A 27832-nucleotide genomic window follows, 5' to 3' on the forward strand; every position below is an offset into this window, starting at 1 on the left:
TTTGGTGGCATAGGAGCGGCTATATACCAGTATATAGCTTGCTGCTTGACAGAAATAGAAATTCCAGACTCTAAATAGCATTCAGAGATGTAGTAATAGTTTTCTGGCTGTATGTGAAACTACCAAACAACAGCCCATGTTCCCTTGCAGGCTTCTATAGCCTGGCTAATAAGCCAGACTCAAATCAGGCAGGCAATGCCAACGGCTGATTCGGTCTGGCTTATTAGCCAGGCTAAGGCTTCTATACTCCTGCATTGCCTCCACTGACCCACTCCATCCACCTACAGTATGTTAGTACTACTATGTACACACATGGCCTCACGAACACACGCATACATCTGTCATGCACACTCTCCTCCTCTAATGCTTTTGCAAGCAGACTACCAGAGACTATGTGGGTCAAGAGAGTGGATGGAGTCAGTCAGATAAGGTTTGGCAGTTTAAGGGTCTACACACCAAGAAGTGGAGCTGCAGGATGCCGGTGTACATCAGTTGGTGCCTTTCCAACAACCCTCTCTGGGGATTGGGAGATCTCTGACAGACGAAGATAACAACAGTCAGCCATGCTGGGAGGAGCAGAACATTGAAATGAGCTCGGATTCCAACTCAGCCAGCAAGCATGCCGTTCTGAATTAATTTGAGATCTTAAAAAATTGGATGCTTGAAGGAAATGTATCTTGACAGCATCCAGGCTTTCGGTTCAGTGACAAATGTCTGCCTTGACTGTGAAATGTATTGGTTTTACACTTGACATGACATGCACAATCTCAATCTGAAGGTGTACAAATAATGTTTCACTCAGGATTTGGCAGTGTACGCTGTATTGCATGGTTCGAGTCTAATTTCCTACCTTCTTGCTCTTGTCTCTTGGCCCGGATCACTGGTGCCGCTGGTGCGACAATAATCCACTTCCTGAGTGGTAGTAAAAATTAAAATAAATCTGGCCAGTGCATGCCTGCCTCAATAACCAGCATTAATCCTAACCAAGTAATTGTGGCCAGATGCCAGCCTCTGAGGTGCTGGCCTTATTAATCTGGTCATTTCTGTGTCACTGGAATCTTGCCCCCCTTCAATTTCTTTATTTGCGTCCACATTTATAAAATACATTATCAAAGGCACACATATTTTTCAGTTGCTTCTGATATCCCGCACACTCGGAACATCATGTGTCTCAGTGCTCGAGTCCAAACAAGCCCTAAATGTACAGAATAATAGGCAACATGTGCACATGAACTTATTCACAGTCAAGTTAGTCAACATTGGTCACTTCAGTCTGTCACCTGGGAGAAGAATAAATCCTGGGTACAAAAAGCACCTTCTCCAAATAGACCGACTGCCCCCATATAATGGGGGTCATGCTTATGTTCCCTCAGCCCTATGTTCCCTCAATCCCTAACATGTTTTTAAATCCAAATTAGGCCTTATGTTCCCTCAGCCCTATATTCACTCAGCATTACATATTTATGCAAAACACAGGCTTTGCGTTCCATCAATTTCAGAAGACTGTGATTGCCAAATCATTTTTTTTAAATCGAAAACGTTAGTGGAAATATTGAGTTATAATGAGTTACAACCTTGTACAATGCCGAGACCATTTAGAACTAGAGAATGTGTTCAGAAGTGCACAGACAGCCAAGAATGCATGCGTTGTAGTGCCATGACGGCATGCCCACCACCATATATATACCCTATTCCTATTGGCCCAAATGAATTTAGTCAACTTCTGATTCTGATTAAGTGAATCAGTTGTTCCTCGCCTGTGACCATTTCTGGCTAAGTTGTTTGTGGTGATGTGCGAGTGTGTTTAGAAGTTATTCACCTTTTTTGTGATTTTGGCCTATATTTGGCTTATACAATTTAATTAGTTCTTCCTTAGCCTATGACAAACTCACACAAAGTTATCAATATCATATCCGATAAAAGACAGCGAGACAGACACTACAGACTAACCACACCAAAGGGTCGAGACGGTTTTAGCGTTGTCCCTGCGGTGTGATATGTGTTGTTGCACGTTGACCCACGTTGTCCTAGAAAGGTTTGACTAGAAAAACAAAACTGTACTAAAACAGTACAACCACTTTTATTTTTCAAGATAATTTCTCTATCATTCTCTGATCTTGATACTAACAAAACACGCACATACACGTGACCTTCACACCCTTTCCATTCATCTACATCAGTGGTGGTTTTCAACCAGTAGTCCTTGAGGGGGGTTCCAGGTGGTCCCCAGCTAAATGTTGGTAACCAAATAGACCCTTATTTAAGAAGTACTTTTAAAAACACACATGATAGCACTCATCAAATAACTTTAAAGAGAAAGGACAGAGACAGTGCCTTAGTTTCATCAATTTATTTTTGAAAACTCATTTACAAAATATAGCACACACATGTTCAATTTGTCAATGCAAAGTAATACTTCTAAATGAAAAAAGGAGTTGTAAAAACAAGAACAAAAACATTTGCCACAATACAATGGTCTTAAACTTGAGCACTTTTGTACAAAAAATAAATCGTAAAAAAAATAGATAAAAAAAGAAAAGAAAATATGTTTGGCAAGTTCTGTCTTAGTGTGAACCTTGAGCTTGTTTTCCTGAACAAAGAGTTTTTATCCTGGCTGAGACGCTGGACAAACTGACACGGAGCTCCTCATCAACTGCTCTCAGTCTCTCTCTGCGTTTGTTTTTTATGCAAGTCAGGCTTGAAAAACTAAGCTCACACAGGTAGGTTGTGGAAAAGGGGAGCAGCACTGCCATTGCGCTGTCTGTGATGGCGGGATATTCTTTGCCGATAGCCAACCAAAACCTGTCCAGGCTTAGCTCCTTGAATTTCTTGTTCCATTCATAGTCCGTCCGTATGTCACATAACTGCTCTTGCTCCAGCATTGGGCTGTTCACGTTTGCCACGTTCAATGGGTCACGGACCCAGTCAAAGTCTTCTGCGTTAGGATTAATCTCTTTCACTCGGCTAGCAAATCCCTTGTATCGCCCGGTCATAGCTGCAGCTCCATCAGTGAACACACTGACACAGTCTTCCCAGCTTAAATTCCATTTCTCCAAATAGTCCGATGTCACCCGGAAAACTTCCTCTCCTGTTGTATTTCCAGGCAGTTGTTTGCAAAACAGGTAATTCTCTCTGATGAAGTCACCATCCGCGTCACAATCAATGAATCTCACGTTTGCCAACAGCTGTGCTTGTCCACTTATATCTGTTGATTCATCCACTTGCAGTGCAAATTTCCCACTTGTCATAATTTTGCTTATGACAAAACTCTCGATGTCTGCAGACATGTCTTCAATGCGTCGGCCAATTGTGTTATTTGAGAGGGGCACATTTGCTAATTCCTTTGCAAGATCTGGTGGCACCAAGCCCACACCCGCCGCAAATTTGAATGAACTGGCTATTACTGTTTCTGCCAATGTATGTGGCAAATTTAACTTTGCCAACATCTCTGCGATTTGGTAGCTTAATTCCAGTCCTTTTTCAGAAGTCTTTGTGGTACTTTGTATCAAGAGACTTGGCTGCTCCGCTGTGTCTTTCTCCTTCTTTTCTTTCAAACTCAAGAAAAAGTTTTTGTCCTTCGTGGCGAGTTCAACATGAGCGGTATCAAGGTGACGCTTCAGCTTATTGGGAACCATGGAGCTGTTTGCAAGCTTGAATCCACAAACGATGCACAGCGGAATCGGGTTAGTTGTATCCCCAGTAAAGGTGAAGCCAAACTTCATGTAGTCATCACGGTACAGTCTGGCAGTGGCTTTCTTTGTAGGCGTTGCGTTAGTAGTAGCCGCCGTTGTTGTTGCTGCTGTTGCTGTGCCGTCGTCAGGTGGAGGTGACTCTGCGGCGCTGTGTGTGCTGCTGTCGGGTTCTGGTGGTGTCTTTCTGGAGGGAGCGAAATGAAGCGTCTTCTGGATGCATCTCTTTTTGGCTGCTGGTTCCATCTTGTAGTAGCTGTAGAATGAGTGCCAAGCTGTCTACTGTGCCCCATTTATACAGTAAAGTTGCCAGGCGAGTACAGGTGATGGCGATTAGCATTAACATTCCTTTAACATTCCTATGGCCGATGGTCGTTAGAGTCTATTGTTCCGCCGTTGTTGTTGTTGTCGCACGTCTAATTAGACGTGTTACAGCGACAACGACGCAACAATAGGAAGCCTGCAGCTCAGTAGCTATTGCTTTCGGGGGAGGGATAGTGTTAATTTCAGTCAAATCAGGCGGCACACCTGGACACATCAAACGGAACACCAAAGCTCCACGACACACAGGTTGGGAAACACTGCCTTATTAGATCTTTAAAGTAAGTGGATTTTCTTAGGTTAAAATACCTGTTAAAAAGCTCTCCATGTCTCTCCAGCTTATTATTAAACAGAAAATGTATTTTCACTGAAACTGGGATACTAATGTTATCCAATCAGGATAGAGAACACAGTAAAAATGACTTTCGTTACAGGATTAGGAGGCTGGGAGAGGACACAAACATCACATGGAAATGTACTGAATGCTGTTAAAATATCAACATAAAAGAGCGCACAGCTGTAGGGTAACAGGGGATTTACTTCAAATGTCGTTTAAAATGCTACAGGTCATAGGTTAGGTAAAGCTGACCGAATCTCCCACTTATTTATTGGGAAAGGCATTTACACAGGGATTAGTATATGCATTTACTGGGTTAGGGTCACTGTCGAGGAATACATGTGTAATACTCTGTATCTTAGAGTCACAGTCTATAGTGTGTAGAGTGCACTTTAGTCTTTTGACCTTTGGGGATGATATATTACGATGTATGAAACACAGTGGTGTAAGTTTGATTGATTGATGTATTTATTAACAGTTTGCAGAATTACAGTACATTTTAAGTACAGTACTCTACTTTTTTTTTAAGTAACATATTTTGGAATTTTCTCTCATACTATAATTTGTGGGATGGTATACATCCTATAGTGCTAGGAAATATGTGATAGCATTGCAGTGGTGGTAGCTTTCTGTGTGTTATCGTGCACAAACACCGGGCACAAACACAAACGAGATAGAAAACCCATTGGACTAAACCAAATTATAAAACAGCAAAAGGAAAACTATCTGACACATTGGAAATAAGCAACACGAAAGCAGAGTAAACTAGAATGCTATCTGGCCCTAAACAGAGAATACACAGTGGCAGAATACCTGAGCACCGTGACCGACAAAAAATCTTAACTAGGTACAGACTCGATCGAGAAAGGCTGTCATAGGCAGACCTGTATCCCGAGAGAAGACAGACTGCACCCACTGTACACAAAATGAAGTGGAAACCGAGCTACCTAACCATCTGTCCATTGTACCAAGACATCAGAGACACATACTTCCCACAGATTACAACCACACATGGAGATTTTGAAAACATGACCAATGACAAAAAAATCCCATATCTGCTGGGCGAAGTACAACAATGTGCAAACACAGCAGCAAGATATGTGAGTTGCTGTGATAGGAGAAGGATATCAAATGGAACACAACCACCCTAAAGACTAATCATTGTGTATATTCCTGCACTATACCTGCATCGAGTGATCTTGGTACATAGAATTTGATCTATTGAAGATCCTGACCTTGAAGGTCAGGATTGTACATCATTTTTGTTTTGATTGTATTGCTGTATTGTTCTTTCTGCTTTGGCAATGTAAACATATGCTTTTTCAAAGCCCTTTGAATTGAATTTAATTGAATTGTTATCGTGCATTTGCCAACCCAGGCAAATTATATACATGCATCATTCATGCCATGATCTCCCATCTAGAAAGAACGGGAAAAACGACATTCCTCACCTATCCTTGGATGGGGAGGGGTGCTAATGTCATTGTCGCAGTGGTTCGGCTCTTAAGTGGGCAGCTACTGTAGCTAGCCAGCTATTTATTTGTTTGTAAAAATGTCAATAATAAAATATAAAATGACTTTGTGTTCTGGATTGGTTTTATATTTGGCAGTGCCAGTGATTGACATAAGTTGCTAATGTCATTGTCGCAGTGGTTCAGTTCAGGGTGCTTAAGTGGGCAGCTATAGCTAGCCTATTTCTTTGCTTGTAAAAAAGTCACTAATAAAATATAAATGTACCTTGTGTTGTGTTTTGGATTGGTTTTATATTTGGCAGTGCCAGTGTTAAGATGGCCTATTATAGCGCCACCAGCAAACCGATTTTGGTAAAAACACATTTCTTTATAATACTCCAACAGATTAGACTCCCATCTTAATCTTAATCTTAGTGCTCAGAGGAGAACTTTTTCTACTACTTCTTCTCCACTACAACTCAGCGGAAATTATTGTACTTTTTAGTTACTCAAGTGCAATTCTTTGAAAACTTTATTTACAAGTTACTAGATTATAATTAATTTAACTTTGGTATATATTTGGTATATTTTTATACCAATATTTGTTTAGTTTACTCAAGTACAAATTTGAAATGGCTTTGACGGAGCAATTGTGCCACGATTTTTTTAAACATTTTTTTCACCCAGTATATCAATTATCTAGTAGGAGCTAGAGTTCCTACTAGACAAAATACTAGATAAAAGGTCTGCCAACCTGGAGAGAGCAATGGACTGACCTCATGTTCCCTGTTGGCTACATTTCAACCAATATGTGTCCTATATACCCTCCACCAGCTGGGTCTACACTACTCAATCTGGGGGGATCTTCATCACTCAGTCCTGGCTGGTGGATTCAATAATGAATTGGCAAAAGCACTTTATCATTCTTAAAGCTTGCTTGTGGTAAATATTGGACACCTGAGTTCTTTCTGTGTATGTACAGAGACTTTGGGATATCTTTATAGACCAAAAAAAACAGAGAGAAAGCTGAGAGACAACGGATAAAGAGATGTTTCTAAGTAACATATTTTGGAATTTGGTATACATCCCCAGTGCTAGGAAATATGTGATGGCATTGCAGTGGTGGTAGCTTTCTGTGTGCTATCACTCCATTTATAACCACATAGCAATTTTCTAAATGCAAATGAAGCATTCTACTTCAAACTGATGGTTCTCTCTTAGTATTGATGTTTTCTCTTTGAAAAATGGTTGGGATACAGCTCAGACTATATATTTCCCTATGATATCCTAATTGAAATGAGCACATCTAGAAATCTTAACATAATGACTGATTGCAGCAAGAACTTTTTGAATTCCAGCAGAGTGAAGCCACTACTGGATTTAACGAACACTCAAACAAACGAGGCACAGTTTGCCGTTTGCACGTGATATTTTGGCGACTGTGCGCACAGCAGACAAGAACCAGGAGAAAGTTACTTTGTGCCAACTTCTTTTGGAACACTCCAGCGTGCTGACAACCATGCCAGTGGTGCTGACTGCATTCAAACACGCACTGACATTTGGGGCCTCGACTGCTATGTGCGAGAATTCTTTCTCCATGAGTCCACGCTGAAGAATGTATTCTCTGATCACCGACGCAGTATGCAACACAAACGGAAAGCAAATCTGATCCAACTGGCATTCGAGAATGACACAAGTAAAAAATTCAGAGACGAATGGAAAGATATGCTGCTCAAGGTTTCACTCATCCAAAAGAAGAATGCAGTTATACTGACAATGATTATCGAACGGCTTTTTTTAAGCAGCAAGCTGTAATTCTGAGACTATTTTTTGTATAGCTGAACTGTAAATAAACCTTTTCAATTTTCTTAAACGGTTTCATTGCTCTCAACGCTCTCTTTCTTTGATAGCCTAAGCTGTCTTTCTGAGGCCTTTTTTTGTATTATAGCCTAAGCTACTGTATCCATTTTCTTAAACTGTTTTTATTACATGCTTGTATGCTTTGTCAATGCAAACGTATGTTTCTCATGCCAATAAGAAAATAAATATCCGTGCATTGAAATTGAAATGTGTACGTGTACCATTACTTTACATTTTACTTTTTAATTAATATATATTTTAATTAAAAAAATGCATGTGTGCAAGGCAAGCTTCTATGACTGTCTGTGACGTCTGTCAGACTGTCACTCCCAACCCCCGTCCCACTGCGCCCTCTAGAGGCAGACAGAGGCAGCACAGTATAAAAGGGAGACGCAATATGACTATTATGAAGTAAAAATTGTGACCCCGTCCAAATCTCGATTGACCCCTTAGTAATTTCATTGTAGCTTTTAACAGACGGACGGACGAACACTGTACACACAGACACACGGACGAACAGGGGTGAAAAACATAGTCTCAGGCATATACCTTCGGCCTGGTGGAGACAATAAAGTTCTGCATAATGGAAATAAATAAAAGTAGGCTACCTCAGAATGGTACTTAATTACGGTGCTTAAGTAAATGTACAGTTACTTTCCCCCACTGCTTATAAGCTTATATCTCCCCTGTCCAAATGGTGATTCGCTCTTGAATGAGCAGTAGATGTTTGGTCCCCCAGTGGGAGAACAAACCAAACATCCTCTCTCTGGCAGGAGAGAACGCATGGATTAACTTCTTATGCAAATTAAATGCGCAAAAAAGGAACTGCTTCACAAGTTTAAAAATAATAATAAATAAAAACGATGTAGAGTCCCTAATCCTTTAAAGTGCCTTTCTAATGAATCCTCTTTTTATTGACTCAATTGGAGACAGTTAACGCCCACTGCATGTACTCAGAACATTTGTGAGAGTATCACACCTACCCATACTGCTCACCCGGGTGCCGTCTACATTCCGGCTGTCACCCGTCTCTCTCTCCGGTGGTCACCAGACTATACCCGGTTGTCACATAGTCTATTCCTATGAGTCACTATAAATAGAACAACTATAACAAAAAATACATCGCATGGATGCACCTGGGACGTATCCTCAGTGATGCATCCTGAGGTCAACGGGGTTTCGGGTCTACCAACATCATACCCCTCACTCAGGCGACCCAGCCGGGGTTGATCAAATCCCGACTTACGTCCCAGCATAGCTATACCCTCGATCAGTCCATCAGGGAATGAGCAAGGCATCATTATTACAGCCTGCTGTTGGATGTTGCAGACACACTCTAGCGCCTACACTACAGTATTAAAAGTGCTGTATATAGGTACTTACTGTATGATTACTGATACAGTAGCTGGCTCAGAGCCAGAGAGAGGACCCAACATAATTCATAAAATATTTACTGCTTGGAATACCGTAATACACACTGCACCTCTGAAACTCAAGGGCATTTCCGTTTTCATGCACACCGTTTTCTAACATTTGACTGATAATTATAAAACTAGATTGGTGTACTTGACACCTCTACTGTCACCTTCATGCAGATGCCCCGTTATCACAGCATTGTCCTTGAAATCACCACATCAGATCTTTGCATGCGATGCATCGCCGTGACTGACAATCAAATTAAAAGCTTATACCCCTTTGCTAATGCTAACCCTGTAATGGAGGCATCCGTGACACTAAAACAGCCCCAGAGAGGCTAATTTCCCTATAATCACATTCTTCTGTGAATAAAACAAAAAAAAATGCTAATCAAGTCATGGACATTAAACTTTCAGACTGATGAAGCAGATCAAACTGCTTTATATATATATACACAGGTAACACAGAGGAATGGCAGAGAATTTCAAAATGTGATGCAAGGCATGGACAACTTTGTTAAATGCTACGTTGATCTAGGCTGGCCTAGAAAAAAAAAGGGTGCCCTTGTGGGCCCAGGCCTCCACCAGGAGGATAGGAATGTGTGTGATGTTTGGCACCACGGCGTTTGAATGACGTCACGGGCGTGCATGTGCGCATCGCGGCATGCACACAGAACAGCCGATATAGCCCGAGCCAATATATTGTTAAATAGTGTGTGAGAGTTTTAGACACAAACACAAAAGTTAAAATAGTCAGACAAACATCTTTACTGCACACAATAGCGAAACTAAAGAGTTTGCTTTGGACGACGACGAATGAATCTGTTCTTTTTAATGGAGGAGAAGGCATTCTTCTTGTGTGCAGATACCCCACACAGCAGCCTATACTGGAGCCATAGATACGCCACACAGCAGCCTATACTGGAGCCATAGATACCCCACACAGCAGCCTATACTGGAGCCATAGATACCCCACACAGCAGCCTATACTGGAGCCATAGATACCCCACACAGCAGCCTATACTGGAGCCATAGATACCCCACACAGCAGCCTATACTGGAGCCATAGATACCCCACACAGCAGCCTATACTGGAGCCATATAGATACCCCACACAGCAGCCTATACTGGAGCCATAGATACCCCACACAGCAGCCTATACTGGAGCCATAGATACCCCACAAGGCAGCCTATACTGGAGCCATAGATACCCCACACAGCAGCCTATACTGGAGCCATAGATACCCCACACAGCAGCCTATACTGGAGCCATAGATACCCCACACAGCAGCCTATACTGGAGCCATAGATACCCCACAAGGCAGCCTATACTGGAGCCATAGATACCCCACACAGCAGCCTATACTGGAGCCATAGATACCCCACACAGCAGCCTATACTGGAGCCATAGATACGCCACACAGCAGCCTATACTGGAGCCATAGATACCCCACACAGCAGCCTATACTGGAGCCATAGATACCCCACACAGCAGCCTATACTGGAGCCATAGATACCCCACACAGCAGCCTATACTGGAGCCATAGATACCCCACACAGCAGCCTATACTGGAGCCATAGATACCCCACACAGCAGCCTATACTGGAGCCATAGATACGCCACACAGCAGCCTATACTGGAGCCATAGATACCCCACAAGGCAGCCTATACTGGAGCCATAGATACGCCACACAGCAGCCTATACTGGAGCCATAGCCTACGTGGCTACGTGCACTCAGGTATATGACTATAGTACCACGGCATGGTACTGCGTTCTACGAGCATGACACCACTGTTTAGGAGTAATATAAAGGAAACATGTTTTTGTGCGCGCGTGTGCGTGTGTGTGTGTGTGTAGCGACCACTGGAACCTGGATACCATTATAGGAGGGTGTAATAAATAAAGGCGAAAGCCGCAAAAAAAAAACCCAATTAGAAATAATTAAATTTTGATTCTCCCCATCGTCGTTACACATTGTCAGTAGGCCTAGTAGTAAGAGGTAAATGCAGAATAGATAATAATTAAATAAAACAAATCACACCTGTGTGACTGTGAATTGAGGGGCGCTCGTGCATAATCATACATCATCTCATTCCGGAAATCTCATCAGAATTTGCATCCTCACCATCGTCTTCGATGTCTTCAACTCAAAATTGTCCATTCATTCATTGTCAATGGCATTTAACGTTTGTGTTAGCATTCAGGAGAATTGCTTTTCCCCCCGAAGTCTCCTGAACACGGCATTTTGCGTTGAGCAAATTAGTTTAGAGATCCATGTCGTACACACCGCATCTCCACTAGCTAAAGAGTGAAAAAATAGCCGATCTAAAGGCTCTCAGCGTTGTGAGCTTGTAGATCTGCTATGCTGCGACGCGGTGTGAGCTTGTAGATCTGACTGCTATTCTCGCTGTTTTTGTCCAAAAGTGCCCTTTTTTCAGCCCCCCTGCCTCTCTAACACTCTCTGCACGTCCCTGGCAGACAATAATGCTGCAACAGACTACAACCAAAACACCCGTAACATATTCAACAACACACAACAACCCATGCAATGTTTTGGCTGGGGGGACACAATGTGCTTCACTCCACCCCACCTCCCCCCCGCACCGACCTCCTCTCCTCTACTCTCTCTCTCTTCTTCTTTTCTTTTGCATTGTGAAAATGTGCCCTAAATGGCAGTGATTTGCATGAGCATCAATTTGAAAACTCACAAGAGATTATTTGCAGCCACGGCAGATGACATAATTATACGGAACATCAACTCTGCATGTCACGACCATTAAGGTATAATGTATAGCCTATAACAGTCCACAAACATACAAATATATACTGTACTGATTGAAATAGCAAATGTAAATGAGATATTTGGATGTAGGACTATAACTTTCATAGCAGCTTTCATAGCAGCTGGGTGTCTCATATCGTGCTGCTTGCCCTGCTCATTAGCTGATCTTCATCACACATCTTGCGAAGACAAAATCAAGAATTTGGGGATTAGCGTAATGGTGCTCTTAACCCATTCTGACCCGAGATCAGATTCTAAAAATGTCTTCTACATCCTGACAGTTTTCCAATCTGACCTGAGATCAGATTCTAAAAAATGTCTTCTACGTCAGTCGCGCTTCGATTTTTCAAAAATAGCAGACCTACAAGCTCATAGCGCGCCACTCGGTGGCGCGCTATGAGCTTGTAGATCTGCTATTTTTAAATAGCTAAAGCATAACGTAATGCTAACACCAAAACGGGTCACCGCCTAAAATGGGTTAATGATGCTCTTTCCCTGTTAACTGCCTCATTATTTGTAAATATGAGCTGCCATGAGCAGGACCTGTATTTTTAGATCAGATCTTGAGGGAATAATCAGTAGTTGCCAAACTTGCCATATATCGTCAACAAATACAGCTGATACAGGCTGACAGAATCAACCCGAAGTTTGTCTCCGCATGCATGTGATTGATGTGCAAATATGTTTTGAAACTCTCATGGTTGTTCGCAGTTGTTTGGGGACTTTTTGAGCCCCTGCCAGCATGGGATTGTCTCTCAACGAATACAACTTTTTTTCAGCTGCTGAAAATCTGGCTATAAATTAGCCCTTTTATTCTCCATGTTCACACAGAGGCCATTTTGCATTGAAGTCATACTTTAAAGCCCCATCCGGGGTGGCCTTTCCTCCCAATATGACGTGAGAGAAAGATGCTCAATGGCTCCAGATCTCAACAGGACGTCCTATAATAACTTCATACAGAATCAATAGTTCAAATGTCTAAAATGTGAGCCGATGGAAGCAGTCAGGTTGGCAACATTCGCTTGAGCAAATCCCACCTAAAACCAGCCCAAAAATGAGTTATTGACATCTGTGCATATGCACAATGTCTTGACATCTGTGCATATGCACAATGTCAAATACAGTAGCCTATATGCTCCTATATATGCAAAACAGCTCAATTAGTAACTGTATTTGGATAAATTGTAAATACATGGAACCGTTCAAGCCAGCAAAAAGTGCAATTACTGTAGGCTACATCATAGCACAGGGGCCCTGACTGAAAAATGCTTTTTCAGGTATATAGGTCCTCTAGGTCCTCTTGCTTCCTTTAATATTTTTTAGAATCTTAAATATCCCTGCCAGGCCAAACAGACGAAGGTGAGGGATTCATAGTTTTTTTTCCCCCCCCACGCCCACCCACCTCTCTCTCTCTCTCTCTCTGTCTGCACCTGTCATTTACTCTATAGTGCTTCCGGCTCCCTATTCTATGGAGCTTCTATTTAGAAAGTCCTCTCTCTCACCTACAACTGTTGCAACGCCCTGGCTCCACAGTATACCTATCCTATACTATACCTCTCAGGCCTCCTCCATGAACATACTCTGTGACGGAACTCTATTCCCCAAACAAGCAAATGAACCGTGGGGAGACAGAGCCTTCAGTGTGGCAGCCCCCCACCCTGTGGAACTCTCTCCCAATAGAGATTGGCCATGCTCCAACTCTGGACCTTGAAGAGACACCTATTCTCTCAGGTTTATGGCAAATAGTTGTTTGTTGCAGACCTCTGCCACACATTTTCTGGCCACCAAATGACACAAATCAGCACACAGTGACTCTATAGCACTGTATTGTGGCACTTTAAGTGTGACTTCAATGCAAAATAGCCTCTGTGTGAATACGGTGAATATGGGCTAATTTATAGCCGTATTTTCAACAGCTGAAAGAAAAAAGGTTATTTTCGTTGAGTGGTTGAGAGACAATCCCAGGCAGGGGCTCAAAAAGTCCCCAAACAACTGCAACAACCATGACAGCTTCAAAACATATTTGCATATCAATCACATCCACAACAGCATTCAGCAGTAGTCTCTACACCCCTAGGGGAGAGACAGGCCTAGGGTGTTCTCAGAGTTACTACAGGGGGGAACTATTTGTTCATTCATGGCAGAAAACATTTTTTGTGTACTGTATATTCTTTGCTTTAACACGCTTCTTTGACGAGCTCGAGGGAGCGATAACTTGCATAGATGGGAGGTGCATCAACAGCATAATGGACAGGTAAGAAAGGAAAGGTACTATGTTTACCCAGGGTAACTGGACTAAGCTCAAGAACTTGTTTACAGCCAGGCCCTGCTCATAGGTGATGTGGTGATGTGGTGATTGGCTGACACACTCATTCCAGCAGGAACACATAAGCCTGATAAATACAATGAACGTGAGCGTTGTGAACTCATAGAACAGCATGACACTGATCTTGGGCTCGGCCCAACAGTCCGCCACACGAGGGAGCATACATTTGATTTGATTTGATTTGGCAAAAGGGTGGAAGAACTCATCTCTGCCACAGCCCTTTGGATTATAACAGCAGCACCCCCTGTTAGTACCACGCACCCACCCCCCTCAAATCTTGAACACACATTGTGCCGATTTCCGTAAAAGTATGCACATTCCCACTATAGGCAGAGGAAGAAATGCCCCTTAAAAATATTCCAATCAGCCTCATGGCGGCGCTATAACAGGCCAATTCATGTTTTCACCTATAGAACTGCGCCGACGTGTACAACTGTTACGTGTTTTTTTTTTTTATTGCCCTGTTATACAACCACCAGACAACAGATTATGGCGAAAAATATACTCCTGTACATTTTGTCCAAAACATCACAAACGCTATCATCCTGATGGAGACCATGCTGTGCACAGAGGGGCACTTTCTCTAGTTAGCTAAAAGTTTCTAGCATTTTTTGATTACCTCAGCACACTTTATGCCCTTTGGGAAATAACTAGTTCATCCACATGAACACTATATACTAATGGGGTGCACATTCAGCGAAAACATTTAGTGTAGAGCGAGAACAGGAAGGGGCCCAGTATAGAGCCATGGGGGACTCCTGTCAACTACTGTAAGTGGTTAAGAAACAGTAGTTAGTATGTCTACTCCGGTGTGAAGCCTTTACAGTATGTACAGTATGGTCTGTCATATGGCGTGTTGTGAGCTTGAAGATCCACTAGTGTTGGTGCGCAACACCTTGTGCGAGGTATAGGTATCAATCAGGCATTGATTGACACCTTGTGCGAGGTATAGGTATCAATCAGGCATTGATTGACAGTGGTGGAAAGTAACTACTACCGGTAAGTACATTTATTTAAGTGCTGTACTTAAGTGAAATTTCGAGGTATTTGTACTTTGTAGTTGAGTATTTCCAATTACCAATACTTTTACTTCTACTTCACTACATCTCAGAGCCAACATTTTTACTTTAGCTCCATTACACCCTGGTGGAGACCTGTGCCCCGACTCCCGAGGGGCACTTTTTCTAGTTTATTCTGCGTTTGAGGCACGGACAATCATGAGATCTAGCCAAAACTGAAGAATATTTTGCTGTCGTATTAGATTTTGTCCACAATTCCATGTTGTATTGATTTTGGTACCATTACGAGAGACAACAGGCAAACGATCAAAATAACAATTCTTCTCAGCTAGAAGGTCCTGGGTTCGATTCCCGGGTTCGATTCCCCATACTCGAGGCGGGGTTGGCGAAAGGGCCTTTCTGTGAGGAGGTTGCATGTTCTCCCCGTGTCCCCTAGGGTAGGTACCCTCACAACAAACATGCAGTAATCCTGGTCTCTAAACTACCTCCCCCTGGCCAGCCGGGGCGCCTGATGGAGGGGAAAGGAACTGGTTGGAATAACGTGTTCCTTCCACACGCTACGTCCAACCGGGGACTCCAGCTTGGACTCCTCATGCATAGAAGGAAGCATGAGGTCAGTCCGCTGCCCCCCCGAGGATGACAGAGGAAGTGTATAGTGCCCAGGATTAAATTAGATAATTGACATTGGGTAAAAAAATGGGTTGCAAAATCGTGGGATAACAATGATAGAAAAATAACAATTCTTCTACATTCTTTAATTGCGTAGACTTCTTGTAAATTTAGTAATGCAGATGTTTAACAATAATGAAACTCTTGAGTGAAAAATGAAACCAAATGGCTTTCATTTGACACTATCTAAAGATCTATACCGGGTGCATTTGGTTACCAACTGTCTAGCTGGGGGGGGGGGGGGGACCGGCCGGAACCCCCTCAAGGACCTTGGTGGTCCCCGGACCACTGGTTGAATGACAAGCACTGAACCAATTGTGTGGGAGTTAGTTATTAACCTCGTGGCCCTCGTTGCACAAGCCCGTTCCCATTGTAATTATCAAGCCATCAGGAGAAAATAAACTGAAGAGACCAACAGGTACATTAGAAATGTCACAGCAATAAAAGCCTCCGACTGACAGGCGCATGTGATCGTCACAGTATATGTCCCTGTCACACATCAACCTGTCACACTTTGCCCTGCAGGGAGGAAAATCTCATGTGGTTAAAGTGTTTGCAGTATATGTCATGTTTTTATTTGGTGGCATTAAACAACGTGACCCCGGGCCCCCCACTTTGGCGCGCACGCACGCACGCACACCTCAGTTGTAACCGTGTGTACAAGATTGTTGTGGGTTCTATGGGGAATGTTTTGTACCTGACTGTGCACAGGCTGTGCTCATATACCCATGCTTAGAAACGGGCCTGATTTTAATCAATCTGTTTTGCCATTGAAATGGTTTATTCTTCATTATACTGTACGCTGTGTGGAGACTGGAGACTAGAGTGCCACTTCTCTCTTTCAATATTTGTATTGGTTTTTCACATTACAAAGACATACAAAAAGGAAACAAAAAAAGACAGAATCAACAACATGCCAGCAAATGGTAATACGGGAAAAAGGAGCAGTCACGTATAAATGTAAATTAAGAAACAAAACTATTATGCACTGTCGTGGTCACTGCCTGGCATGTCCATTTATATGCCATAGTATAGACATCATCCATGTCCTGTATTTCTTTCTCATTCAAATCTACTCAGTGAAGCATCAATTCCTTGGCGTCTTTCTCTCACACACACACACACACACACACACACACACACACACACACACACACACACACACACACACACACACACACACACACACACAATATGATGCTTCGTTGCTTGATATGGCATTGTTCTCATGACAATGTCAAGCAATGATGTTTGATAACAGTGTTCCCGAGATAATATTATTCATTCATTTATGGTAGAGGGCGGCAGTGTCATTACAGTAAATTACATTGAAATGACAAAAACGCAAAAAAAAAAAACTGGTTATGTAAATAGTGCAAGCGAACATTATAGCTTGCTTTGGGACAGCTTACGGCCTAAGCTATTCGACAGAAAAATCATCTTCATAAACTCATATTACTCATATTTATATAGGAATGGGTCCTGTGTGTCATGACGCATTACGGCCTCCCTCCAGGCATAAAAGCGTCCCCCGCGATGCGCGCACTATTCTTAACATAACAAAGTGACTTTTATGAGAATTAAACGATTGGCCATTTGGATGAACAGTAGAGTGGCACAAAGCTTGTTCCGTTTCCAGTTTTGTCAGATGAAAAAACGAGATGTTAAACCCTACAGTACATAATTTGAGCTTTAAAAGTGGGAATCAAAATAAGTGGGGAACGTGTCTTTTAAATTCCACGGTACCGCAATTTTGAAGAAAGGATGGACTCATCAGCCAAATTGCATGCGATGCAGTGAATTCCTTCAGGAGGTTAAAGATTAGATTAGGCCACTTATCAAAGATAATCTCATTCCTTTCTGGGCTTTTCCTCAGGAAAAAAATGTTAAGTGCAGAGTAATTAATTACATTTACTTCAGTAAGGAAAGGTACTATGTTTACCCAGGGTAACTGGACTAAGCTCAAGAATTTGTTTACAGCCAGGCCCTGCTCATAGAACATTTCATGGTAGGGGTTCAATGCCTTGTCCAAGGGCACTTCAGCGGTGGTAATTTTAACGTGCCGGTCCGGGGATACGAACTAGCGACCTTCCGATATCAAGACCGCTCCGCAAACCGTTCGGCCAGTCTTTCTTGTGACATCCCGCACACTGCTGTGCTGCATGGTAAACTGATGTCCGCGACGGCATGGCTTTGTATAACTTTTAACCCATTCTGACCTGAGATCAGATTCATACGAGGTTTCCACTGGACACACACTGGTCTGATTAACCCATTCTGACCTTAGATCAGATTCTAAAAATGTCAGTCGTTCTTTCGATTTTTCAAAAATAGCAGACCTACAAGCTCGTAGCGTGCCACTCGGTGGCGCGCTATGAGCTTGTAGATCTGCTATTTTTCAATAGCTAAAGCATAACATGATGCGAACACCAAAAGGGGTTCCCGTTCAGAATGGGTTAAAACATTTAGAACACTTTCCTGGGGGTCTTTATGTGTAATATGTGGTTTTTAGATATTTTAGATTGTAGCAGTGTCCATGATGTCACAGACACTGGTCTTCACTTCCTTCTTGGACTACATGTTGTCAAAGTAAGACGGCCCTCCCCCTATCCACAAGGAGGAGCAGTGCACAAAAGCATTATGGGAATTGTAGTCCAGGAAGCAGGAGGGGCGAGATCATTCGTCGACCGCGACGGCGTTGTTATCTTCGTCGGCGGTCGTCGCAGCTATAGTTGCGACGACTGAACCGTTCGCCACGCTTGTCGGGGCTCGTCGCAACTCGTGACGCATGTTGCGACGGCTTCGAGGAATGGAGCCATACGTCGTGACTTATAATGTATTGGTCACCGAGGGTATAGTTAAAAGGGTGCCATTTGGTGCTTTTATGCACCGTGGAGTGGTTCTCGGGCCGCCCGAAGGTCCCATGACCGCGGGTTTCGGGACCACCGCGGGACCCACGTCCGTGGGGGGGTCCCGTGGACCTTTGAGGGGTCCCTGGGCAGACTGCCTTGGTGACGTTCCGGTTCTGGAAAACCCTGGACCTTTAGCCTTCCGAAGGCAGCAGAGGCCATGCCGATGCGAGCCTGAATGTCGTCATAGCCGTGCAGGAAGGAGACAGAGTGCTGCCGACGTAGGTGAAGTGAGGGTGACTAATGGGTGCCCGTCAAGGGTGAAGGCTGGGGAGTGAACTCCTGCACGGGTATTTGTGTTTTTTTTATGTTAATTCTGGAGACCAATGGCACTGTATATGGAGGCGATCACACACACACACACACACACACACACACACACACACACACAATATTTTATATTTTGACTTGCACCATAGAGTCTATGGTGCAAATCAAAATATAGCATATAGTACATTTGCTATAGTGACCTACAGGCTGGAATAGATGATGCAGGTTTCTGTTGATAAAACCCCCACACACACCCAACACACAACACACACAGTCTGCCAACTTTCTCTCTCATGTTGATTGCTGCCTCTGTATAAAGATATTAAACGCTACTGTAACTACTGTTGCCCAGTTCATCAGTTGGACAACAAAATGCATCTAGTCACAGTGATCCTTGGCGTTCTGCTGTTCCCAAAAGGTACGTCTTTTTTTCGATGATATGTAGGGGTTTAACTTTTTTTTGGGTTCCCTCTTCATTCATTAATTCATTGCTTTTAACTAGTGCTGTCAGGCGATTACATTTTTTAATCCCGATCACCGATCACTGGAAGCAGTAACTGCCGACACCGATATTGCCGATACCGATCACAGCGTCGTGAAATCACACACCTTGCAAACTGCAAGTTTGGTGTCCTTTTCTGACACAGTAAACCAGGGATACTCAAATAGCTGAACATGTGGGCCACATGAAAATGGCAAGGGGCCAGGGGCCGGTTGATAAAATGACAACATTAATGTTACTTTTTAAATTTACCTTTTTTCCACATGACGTACGAAAAGTGCAATGTGTATTATTTTATGGCTTGCCCATTTTCTCTCTTTGAATAATTCTGTGCAATTAACACATTCAACACAAACAACTGTTTCCATAAAACAAACTAACATTGGCTACTTCTCTATAAGCAGAATCATGAATAGGCCTATTTAATTTATACAAAAGGAGAAGAGAGAGAGCAATGTGTTTGTGGCTCAAAAACTTTGTCTAATATTGTTTTAGAGCAGTGGTTCTCAAACATTTTCATGCCAAGAGCAAAGGACCCATAATATTATTTCAATCTACAAAAATAATCTGGTCTGGATATGTGCTGCTCATCGACTCGTCTCTGTGTGTGTCAGTCCCAGCTCCGTGACTGGGAGATGGGACTGTGGATAGTCTGGATAGAACTTTCTGTTACAGTTAAATCCATATAAAAGTACCACACAACTGAAAAGTATCGCGACTGTGACCGCAAGTTAGAAACGTGTGTGGCTATAACGAGGCACAGCTGTTTACAATGCGATGCAAAATTAACAACGGGGGTTTTGCTTTTGGTCTGGATGGATGAATTGCACAGGTTTCTCAGGCGCATTTTTGGACTGGAACGTACGACACGAGCAAAACTTTTGTGAAATGTAAATGGAAGGCTGTTACTCCACTTAAAACATCCTAACAAGGGGTCTGGGAAGGGAGTGCATCGCAGGAACCAGTATTCCTCAACATCCCGCCTGCCAATTGGTGTTAAAAATTGAAAATTAGTGCCGTTAATAAGGTGTTGTGTTAACGCATTAATAACTCGTTAACTTTGACAGCACTACTTTTAACACTATTCAACGCCATCATATGATCAAGAAACTGCATCAGCTCAACATCCCCCCACTTCTCATACACTGGACTCACAACTTCCTGAGCAATAGACCACAAACAGTTAAAGTACCGGTACATCATTTTCATCAACTGCTATCACCAACACAGGGGCACTGTATTAGCCCCTGTATTAGCCCCTCACCCACTAACATCACATACTTTAAATACTCTGATGACACTGCCATTCTCGGACTGCTCCATGACAATAACTCTATTACGGTCTATCAGAATACCATTTCTCATTTCACACAGTGGTGCACTGACAACTATCTAGAGTTGAATGTGGTCAAAACAAAATAACTGGTCATTGAAACAACAACCCACACTGGACTTAACCCACTCCTCATTAATGGTAAAACAGTAGAACAGGTTGACAGCTTCACATATCTTGGACTCACACTGGACAATAGACTTAGGTTTGATCAACACATTACATCTATCCAGTCTCGCTTTCAGCAAAGACTCCATGTAATCCGTAAATTAATATCATTATCTGTTGCTCCTCATCTTCTGCTATTATTGCACAAAAGCATTATTCAACCTGTTCTGTTGTACTGTTCTGCATGTTTCTACACCATATTGTCCATGCCTAACAGGAACAAACTTTTCAGTATCACCCGTATTGCTTCCAAGATCATCGGACTTCCTACACCCATACTTTCTGATAATGAACAATAAGGCCATCACACAACTAGCTGCACTCTCGATATCAAATTACACTGATCATCCTCTGTATCGCTTCTTTAACCATCTGGACAAAGATACAGAACCTTGCCATGGAAAAAGGTCCGTTTTAGTAGGAGTTTTGTCCCCTCAGCCATCGCGGCATTAAACAAACTGCCCCGCCGATAGGACGGTTCTGTACACAGTGGGGACCTCATGTTTTGTATTGTCTTGGTGTTATGTGCTCTGTGTTGTTTTTGATGTGGGTGTTGAACAGACTGTGAAGACAAATATCCGGGACAATAAAGATTATTATTATTATTCCACCCACATTCTGTTCGACATCTCCTCAAACAGCTGTCACGACATATTTGTATCTTTTGATAAGTGTAATTGTAACGTCTGTCTATATGATATCGCCCCACATGTTGTCTCAGCTCTCTCTGCCTTGAAATGCTACGACTCGGAGTGCACGGAGACGGGCACAGGAGCCTGCACCGAAACCCAGCAGGACTGTCCCGCTTCCATGCAGCGATGTGGCGCAGCGACAGTCAGGACATCTGCGGGTGTGTGACGATACGAGCTGTACAATATGACCTCTGCATTTCTTTTTTGGGAGGCAAAAAGCCACTTTCTAGCTAGTATGATTAAGACATTATTATTTAGTTTAGTTTATTTGCACATATGTACATAATAAGAACAATATGGTAAAATAAAAGAAATGCAGAAAGTAAATATTTCAATAAGAAACAAGATTAGTTACATACATGATGTGCTGGAAGTGGCAAAAAAACCCCAAAGGGGCTTATCGAGTGGCCTTCCTATAGAAGCTATACCAGTTGAGCTTACATAACATAAATTAAGATATGAATAATATTGGTAAGCCTAAAGATTTACAAATAATAATGATAATGATTCTAATAATAAATATCAAATCAAGCTTGTTAATACAAATTGCAGTAATTGTCTCTTAAAAGAGCTGAGAATAGTAGACTCTGATATGAGACGGTAAGTTATTCCAAAAGAGATTTGTCAGTGGGTTTGATTGATTGGATAGTTTATTAGTTTATTAAAACGAGCACCAAAAACAAACAAAAAAGTCCTTTCAGTCTTGTTTCCATTTAGGCCCTACGCGCAGCGCAACACAATTCAATATCAGATTCACCACTGAGAAAATATTAAAACACTGTGGGAAGGAGTGGAATAAAAAGGAAGGGGGGCGTGCACAGTGATCACCTTTTTAAGGGAGAAGTGAGCAGTGATCATTTCTTCTCCCTTATAGTCCTGCTGAAAGATGGATTTCTTTAGGCCCGTTTTAAAAGATGCCAGTGATCTGCATTGTTTGAGGGGTCAGGGTATTCCAACGCTTGGGTGGCAGCACTGTAGAAGGAGAATTTACCCACCGGTTGTGTGTTTTATAAGGCCTCACTCACGCCCAAGACACACACAAGACACACTTGTGTCCCGTGTCTTCTGTGTGTCATGGCCGCCTCGATGCATTTAGGAAGAAGGTATACCTTCTTCCTGTATGTATATTTGTGTCCTGCACCAGTCAACAGTTTTGAGACGTGCATGCTTCCCGTTTGGACGTTCCCCTCAATGCATTTCCAATGGGAGTCTCATGGTGTGAAGACACAACCTTGTTGCATGGGGACAGAAGACAGCCATGCAACAAGGTTGTGTCATGAAACCATGTGACTCCCATTGGAAATGCATTGAGGCGGCCATGACACACAGAAGACACGTGTGACAAGTGGGAGTGAGGCCTTTAGCGGTAATATCTATGAGGGGTGCCATCTTGTTTTGGTTTTAGGTGGGGTGAACGTGGATGTTAAAAGGAAGTCTTGCATGCCATCCGCCGGCTGTGGTCTTAGTGGCTCCGTGAACTTTGGAATCAGCAGGACAAGTACTGTCATCACGTGCTGCTCCACTGCCCTCTGCAATGTCCAATATCCTACACGTAAGTACAGTACCTACTGCATAGCCCTTTGGGTAACACTTTATATTAAGGTGCCTTTATAATGCATTATACGTTCATTTAAAATGCATTATAATGTGCTTATAACTTGTCAATACAACACTCGTTGTCAATGTTTATAATCATCAATTTTGAGCACCTCAGAAAATCTGAAATGAAAATGTGGCGCAAATCTTTGAATATATATTCTTTCACAGCGAATGTTTTTAACTCAAATATTTGCTTCCGGGGGTGTCCCTGGAACAACATGTTTTCAGATGGGGGTCCACGGCCAAATACCCCAGATAATTCTGGGGGTCCTCTATGATGATTTCCTGTTTTTAGGCTTAATAGTAGTGTATATTTGAACGTCTCTAAATGGTATGATTAATTGATGGTGGACCCTATTGTAAACAAGTGTAATGCTTTATGGTGTCGTGTCGTCCACAGTTAACAGTCTTGTATCGGGTTGTGCTTGAAATGTACTGTAATTCTCCAAAACTGTCAATACATTCTTCAATCAATCCTTGAGCACCACTGACATTGAAAGGATTTTTCAGAAAACAGTTAGGATTTAGAAGCAACTTTTTTAGAACCGGTCTCAGGTCTAAATGGGTTAAAATGTCAAACCTACAGCTCCTGCCAGCACTTCTCCCAACGGTAAGAGATGTTACACCTGCAACAACGACGACTGCTCCACCATCCTGTCATGTTCTGGTGACGAGGATCGATGCATCTCAAGAGGTAACATTAACAACAATGCCATGGCTTCAGAGTTCAGATTCACAGCCTCTCCTGTCTAGCCGAATATTTCACGTTCTTCTTCAGCTCAGAAGTCGAAGAACGGTCAATTAAGCAATGTCACACGAGAGGGTGTGCTTTACCGCCGTTAACGTTTTCGCTGCTATCTACGTTTATAAACGTACGCTAGGCTATCGGTACCTAAAGGTGCTAACTACGCGTATGTTCGTAGACAACCGTATACTCCATATGAAAGTGACCATCAATTTACCTTTTAGCATTGCTCCGGTTACTATGGAGAGCCTCCGTCCCCACCAGCTATGGGATTTTTAAATCCTCCATTATAACAGGATTTTCAAAGCGAAAAGGTTCGATCGCTGTCCATGGTGACATTCATTTACATTTATTTTTCGTTTTTCTTTTAGGCTTCATGACCGCTCAATTACACCCAATTAAAGCTGAACTTTGAACATTCAGTGGATTTTCTGTGGCCTGGGATTTTCTCTGTGTCTGTGACGCCTTTTGAGCTGCAATGAAAACAGGCAAAACAGTGATATCTGCTGGCAAATCCCATTGTCATTATGGGATTTGCTGGCTCTTACGTCACACTTGTTTGAGCCGGAAAACCTCAGACCACAGAAAATCTACTGAATGAATACCAAAAAAATGACCTTAGAAAATAGATGGCTAGTTCAATCAATCAAATTGCTTCCTCGAAACGGCCTGTTGTATAATTACTCTGTTTCTCTAAGACATGGAGCGTTAAGTATACAGTTTGTTTTATGTCTGTTCACAGTGGAATTATACGGAGGCAATGCGATGACAACGAAGGGCTGCATCTCAAAGAGCCTCTGTGAGTCGACGGACGCCCACACTCACGCCAATGACATCCTTCCAGGCGTGTCAACTCAAATGAGCTGCTGTGAGGGTGACCTGTGCAACAGCACTGCCACTACCAGAGCTACCGCCAGGCTACCCGCGCTACCACCACCAGCGCCACCAGCGCCACTAGCCACTACCAGCGATATCACTACCAGCGCCATCACTACCCGCGCTACCACCACCAGCGCTACCACTACCCGCGCTACCACCACCAGCGCTACCACAGCACTACCACCAGCGCTACCACCAGCGCTACCACCAGCCACTACCACTACCCGCGCTATCACCACCAGCACTACCACTACCCGCGCTACCACCACCAGCGCTACCACTACCAGCGCTACCACAGCACTACCACTACCCACACTACCACCACCAGCGCTACCACCAGCCGCTACCACCAGCGCTACCACTACCCGCGCTACCACCAGCGCTACCACTACCCGCGCTACCACCAGCGCTACCACTACCCGCGCTACCACCACCAGCGCTACCACTACCCGCGCTACCACCACCAGCGCTATCACTACCCGCGCTACCACCACCAGCGCTACCACTACCAGCGCTACCACCAGCGCTACCACTACCCACGCTACCACCACCAGCGCTACCACCACCAGCACCGCTGTGAGCCTGTTGATCCTGGCAGCAACAGCGGTCTCTGTTGCTCTGTTCAACTGAAGGTTTTGCCCATACCCGAGGTGGGGTTGGCAAAAGGGCCTTTCTGTGTGGAGTTTTCATGTTCTCCCCGTGTCTCCCTAGGGTAGGTACCCTCACAAAAAACATGCAGTAATCCTGGTCTCTAAACTACCTCCCCTTGGACAGCCGGGGCGCCTGATGGAGGGGAAAGGAACCGGTCAGAATAACGTCCGGGCCGGGGAAACTTTCCCCTGTCATGTCAAAATAACCAGCTTGGACTCCTCATGCATAGAAGGAAGCATGAGGTCAGTCCGCTGCCCCCCCCCCCCCCCCCCCAGGTTGGCAGAGGAAGTATAGCGCCCAGGATTACATTAGATAATTGACACTGGGTGACTAAATGGGTTGTAAAATCGTGGGAACTTCCAGACCCACAGGAATGCGCCCATGGTGCCGGCCCAGTTCCGGCGAGCGGTCCCACGTTTTAAACAAGCTTACTAAAATTCATCGTTGCTGTCGGGAAGAAATCACCTAACTTTTTTTAGTTAATTTTTGAGGTTTTTGAATATATGTTTTGCATAAATCAGTGCTATTGTCTCTTGTCTGTGTGTTGTTTCGAAAATATTGAACCAATGAAAAGTGGTGAAATCACACCCGTGTGAAGTGAGTGGTGCAACTCCGCGTGGGGGGGGGGGGGGGTGTTTCCCCGGAAGTTCCTGACCGGCACATTTCTTTACCGAAACGGTAGAGAAATGAGTTACCATGTGGGGGTCTCGGGGGTCCCCGGAACATCCAGACCCTCAGAAACGTGCCCAGGGGGCCGGGCCGATTCCGGCGAGCCGCCCCACGTCCAAAACGGTTGAGAAATGACAGAGTTAACTCTACTGTATCCTCTACTGTACTGTACTGTACTATACTGGCACATCATAAAATCATCATATACAGTTAATATGTGCATGTGTGTTTGTGTGCGTGTTATAGGTTGCTTGTTAGGTGGTGAAAAACAACCATGCTATTTTCATGCTCAGACCCAGCCAGCCAGCCACACACATAGCTCCGTAAGGGAGTGGTTGCACCACTCAAATAGTGCTTGGGACAAAACTGTATAGGTTATAACATAACCTACAGTTCACATAAATAAAATGTAGTCTAGTTTTTATTTGTTGACGAAATTTTCAATGTATTAATCTTAGTTTTAGTCATCATAGCTTAGTTAGTATTAGTATTAGTCGACGAAATCAACACTGTTAAATTCACTTGTTTGTCATATGTTCTTTCTCCTTATTGGATAAAATTGGCATCTCGACCCTGAAATGTGTTTTCTGTTTACCAAAGAGGTAGACTTCTCTAAAACACTCTATAGCAATAAGTACTATCAGAATATAAAACGATACATCACTTACCCTATACCTTTAAGTGTTTAAGAAGGTTGCGATAGATCTCTCATCATATCTGTTACTCTTTTAATTATGTTGGGATACATCAACATTTTGATGTGTTGATAAATGATAATGCAGTGTAGACCCCATATCATTAGTTGATATGGATTACCAATACAGCAAGCCCTTTCTCCCTGGCCTTTTAAAACAGAAGTCAATAATATCTCCCAATATTATATTCTGCACAAATCAATGAAACACCTTAATCCCTGTTTCCATGCTTTGTCCAAATGTTCCATTTGTGCACTCTCTCAGAGTTGAGAGTATGGGGATCCTTGCAATGAAACATTTTGAGTACCACTTGGCATGGACATTGTCAGTCCATTATTGCCCTCTACTGGGCACTGGGCTCAGTTTTAGAGAGATCAGGTTCTTATAGCAGGCAAAATATGATAAATATGTTACTGCTGCTACTACTACTACAGGTACAGTTCAAGCATATATGCTCTTAAACGTCATACATGTATGCATATACAGGGCAATATATTGATTCATATAGCTAGTACCATCACTCAAGAGATGTATTTGAGTCAGGAGAGAATCTATGGTATCATAGTTCCGGAGGGACTTCTTTGAAACTACTGTACTTCAGAACAGTCGCCAGCAAAGTGAGTTCATAATATACATATCAAAATCTGTTTAACCACTTAAACCTTATTTTATACCCCAGTTATTTGAAAATAGCTGATCTACAAGCTCACGTGTCACAATGCTATACACGCTGTGAGCTTGTAGTCGGCTATTTTAAAAAATCAATTAAAAAAATTCAGAAATTTGAAGTTGAATCATTTTGAAACATGCCGACAGCACACATCTTCTCTTCTGAGTTCCCTGGCACAA

General features: G+C 43.1%; 1 protein-coding gene across 1 annotated transcript in view; it reads left to right on the forward strand.

The window, feature by feature from the left end:
- Window positions 1-26546, forward strand: part of LOC308326238 (E3 ubiquitin-protein ligase TRIM35-like) — a gene marked incomplete at both ends in the record, with an annotated part of 30553 nt that extends 4007 nt beyond the window's left edge. The window contains 2 exons of the mRNA XM_080779046.1: window positions 24980-25618; window positions 26535-26546. Coding sequence (XP_080635172.1) covers window positions 24980-25618; window positions 26535-26546 — 651 coding nt within the window. The remainder of the gene's footprint in view (window positions 1-24979; window positions 25619-26534) is intronic.
- Window positions 26547-27832: the final 1286 nt, after the last annotated feature.

The sequence above is a fragment of the Protomyctophum bolini genome, assembly GCF_963924005.1.
Source record: "Protomyctophum bolini genome assembly, chromosome: 12".
Taxonomy (NCBI): Eukaryota; Metazoa; Chordata; class Actinopteri; order Myctophiformes; family Myctophidae; genus Protomyctophum; species Protomyctophum bolini.